General features: G+C 33.6%; 1 protein-coding gene across 1 annotated transcript in view; it reads left to right on the top strand.

The window, feature by feature from the left end:
* Positions 1 to 3,730, top strand: part of LOC117179968 (glutathione hydrolase 1 proenzyme-like) — a 22,983-nt gene that overhangs the window by 14,888 nt on the left and 4,365 nt on the right. Inside the window, exon 5 of the mRNA XM_033372227.1 lies at positions 53 to 224. Within this exon, the coding sequence (XP_033228118.1) occupies positions 53 to 224 (172 nt within the window). The remainder of the gene's footprint in view (positions 1 to 52; positions 225 to 3,730) is intronic.

Below are 3,730 nucleotides of genomic sequence, written 5' to 3'. Positions count from 1 at the left end.
CCAAAATATAAACGTAACGTTGGTTGACACTAAAAATAAAAAATTGTTTAATAGGCAGGAGATAGACTAAAAAGACCACAGTTGGCTAAGACACTGGAAAAACTGTCCGCTTCAAATGGCTCAGGCGTAAAAGAGTTTTATAATGGATCCATTGCCAGAAATTTAGTCAGAGAAATAAAATCTTTTAATGGTATCATTGATGAGAAAGATTTCACCAACTACAAGTACGATTAAAATATAAATTTCTAGATAAAAATTGAACTATTATAATTCACCTGGTAAGTTTGTGTTAAACAGTTAGTTACTTTCAATGAACTGTTCTGGAAAAAATCAGTAATTTTGAGCAAGTTTCTAAGTTGGAGAATTTATTATTTTTGACAGAGTGCGTATACACAGCAAAAAAAGTACTTAATTTAAGTCAAAAACTCGGCTTATTTTAAGGTGTCACAAAAAGAAGAATAGACAATCTGAAATTAAGAATTAAAACTGAACATTAAATTAAAGGAAATTCAGATATGCTCCCTCTTCAATAAAGAATATATGTATACTGAAAGCTGATGTAACCTTAAGCTAATACTCTATTCTAACTGAAATTGAGGGTAATATTCTAACTAAAAAACAGAAATTTCTCACGCCTTACCGACGCTCCTCAGCTGTTCTTATACAGTTACACGTTTTAGAAAATATACAAGTTGAGTTCTAACTTGCAAGAAAATACAGGAATAGTAGGAAAAATGAAAAAAACGCTATAAAAGGGGCAGGTGCGGTAAAAAATCTTTGGAAAATTGCGTTCCGTAATTTATTGAAAGGACGCTCACGTTTGCGAAGAAAAAGTGTCGTAATAATTAATTCATTTTTGATGGGTTTAATAATCTAAATATTGGCTGAAAACTGGAACTGATTTTGCTGCAGCTCTTTTTTAAATCCGTGAAATAAAAACTTCATGAATTATGGAAAAATAGTATTATAGCCGACACTAACCATAAAGCGACATAAAGTATTGGAGTAGGACGCGACTAAAATAAATGGCCACGAGCTGTATATATTGTAGCGCAAGCGTTCTGTAACGGAATGTACTAAGGTAGTACAAACCTGAAATTCAGGAAGGTATATTCCTTTATTTTAGGTATCGAAAGCCTTACAGGTTATTTCAGGTTACCTTCAACTTACTTTCGGAAATGAATATTTAAATTTAGGAGCATACTTCACTTTATTCCAGGAGAAAAATGCTGATTTCTGATTAAAGATAAGTTAGTGCTTTATTCTAGATAGTTTGCACACTTAAATTCTGTTACTTCCTTAATTCAAGTAAAATCTGAAATTAAGTCGAATATAACTAAGTATTTATTTTTACTGTGTAATTTTATTATCTTTAGAATAGAAAAACATTTACTTGTTATGGACATGTATTAACTTACAGTACTCGGTAATAAGCGTTTAATTCAGAAAAATTAAGAATTTTTATTCCTATGAATACGCGATTTTTCTTCCGCCTAAAAATCCCCCAACGGGAACAGAAAAGTTCAAATCCTATTTCTCTCAATCGACTTAGTAAAATTAACAAAAGCATTTATTTAACCTATTTTCATTACTAAATCTTCTTATGACTTATAAATTGGAAAAATATTCAAATTTATTTATATTTTAATAATTTATTTAAACGTCTTAAAAATGCATCACAGAAATCTATTTAAATCTGTGAATTAAAATAATTTTAACTCTAGAGAGGCGGACTTGAAATGATTAAAATTAAATTTTCAAAGCTTATATTCCACATGAAGGAATTAAAACAATTTATTACGCATATTTTGCGAACTTATTAGAAAGAATGAAAAAATCTAAAAAATTGAACACTTTTGGGGAATAGAGGACATCTCTGTGAGGTTATCTGTCGGTACAATTACAAGGAATTAAATATATTGAAAACACGTTCTCTTTTGGCGAATAGGAACCTATGCGGCGGCCGCTATGGAAATAGAAACAAATAAGTTTCTGAGACATCCTATTCTTATGACATTTTAGACAGATGGAAAAATCGCGCATTAAAAATAATAGAGTAATCTTCATTTTACGCTGAAATCTGAAACTATTATTTTTTCTCTATTCAACGCTTATTACCGTGTAGCCAATTTTTCGCCTGGTTTCGAGAAAATGAATTTCCCTGAAATATTTATAAGGTATTTGGAGGTCAAGTTTGATTTTTTCCTCGCGTTTCTTGATATTTCAATATTGTTACCATCTACAATCGAAACTTCGCCAAAAGCTCTATTTAATATTAACATTCGCGTATATTTTAAATGATAAAACGTCTAAACTGTCACTGCTCCCTATTAAACTCGTCATTTTATTTCGATGCTCCTATAATGCAACGGTGCTCTTCTGATAATTTCTTCAGACATCTTTTCTTAATATTTTTATTATAGCTAATATAACTATTATAGCTCATTTTTTTACTGTGAGGGTAAAGAAAAAAGCATTTAAAGGAACCGGTAAGGGTATGTGGTTGAGGGATGAACTGCAAAGACAGAGATGGGTTGACGTAAGGTGACAGGAGGAAGTGAAGAAAAACCAATGTGAAAATACGGTAAAGGCGGTAGGATGAATAAGAGGGGAAGAAGATATAGAGAGGATCTCCTTTCTATTCTCAGAATTACAAACATTTTAGCTAATGTATGGACACATCCTTCCAGGATAGAGGAGGAATGATAATTATCAAAGGGTAGAAGAGACTGGGGACTAAAAGGGTTGAAAGGAGAGAGACGTATGTACGGTTGAGTGACGAAGGAAAGAGAACTTTGTGCATCTGGGAAAGGGCAGACGTTTAAGGGGGGAGATACCTTTAGAAAGGGTAAAATTAATCAATTTTAATGAATTTTGTTTAAGTTGATAAAATAACTATATCATTTATTAATTTTAACATCTTTTTCTTACATTATTAGAGTGTACAAAAAACATGTGCTTTTTTTATAAAATGGCGACCCTGCAGAATATGTCTTCAAGCATCTGCTCCGAGGCATCGAAAACTTCTGCAGCTGACAACATTTTTCCATTTATCTGATATGAAAAAGGTTTTTTTGTTGGATTACTCATGTGTTACAGTCTGTCAAGTTAAAGCGTGGATGGCTTTACTCGCAGTCGGTAAGGTGTATCGACATGATTTTGGTGTCAAAATATTAAGAAGAGCTCCCTCTTTCATGCTTTTTGATTTAACATTCAGTTTGCTTTCAATTCTCATCTTGTTACCACGTTACAAAAAATGAGTTCCGTATACGCTTCGCGCTTCGAGGCTGTGTTCCTTTGTTCCCAACCAAAAGGTGCCAAATTGTCTCACAATCAAGCTGCAAAGTACATGGGAAAATCATCGTCGTTCGTCAGCTAGTGGGTAAAGCGCTATAAAGAGACCAAAAATGTTGATGACTTCCCAAATCGTGGTTCGACAGAAAAAGTGTCCGACAAATTGGAAAAACTGATCGTGTCAATGTTTTCTCGCAATCCTTTACTAACTCTGCGCGGAGAAAATGCGGAGAAAAAGGCTTTATTACCATCTGTCAAAAAGATGTTCGTCGATAAAAACGAGACCTGGATACTGCAAGAGGGTAATGATCCCAAACACCGCAGCAAGCTGTGCAGGGCTTGGAAGGAGGAGGCTGGAATCGTAACGTTGGATTGGCCCTCACAGTCACCTGACGCTAACCCAATCGAAAACGTGTGGGCCTTCGTCAAGCTGAAG

The sequence above is a fragment of the Belonocnema kinseyi genome, chromosome 9, assembly GCF_010883055.1.
Source record: "Belonocnema kinseyi isolate 2016_QV_RU_SX_M_011 chromosome 9, B_treatae_v1, whole genome shotgun sequence".
Classification (NCBI taxonomy): domain Eukaryota; kingdom Metazoa; phylum Arthropoda; class Insecta; order Hymenoptera; family Cynipidae; genus Belonocnema; species Belonocnema kinseyi.
Note: the sequence above shows the minus strand (reverse complement) of the source record. Positions and strands in the feature narration are given on the sequence as shown.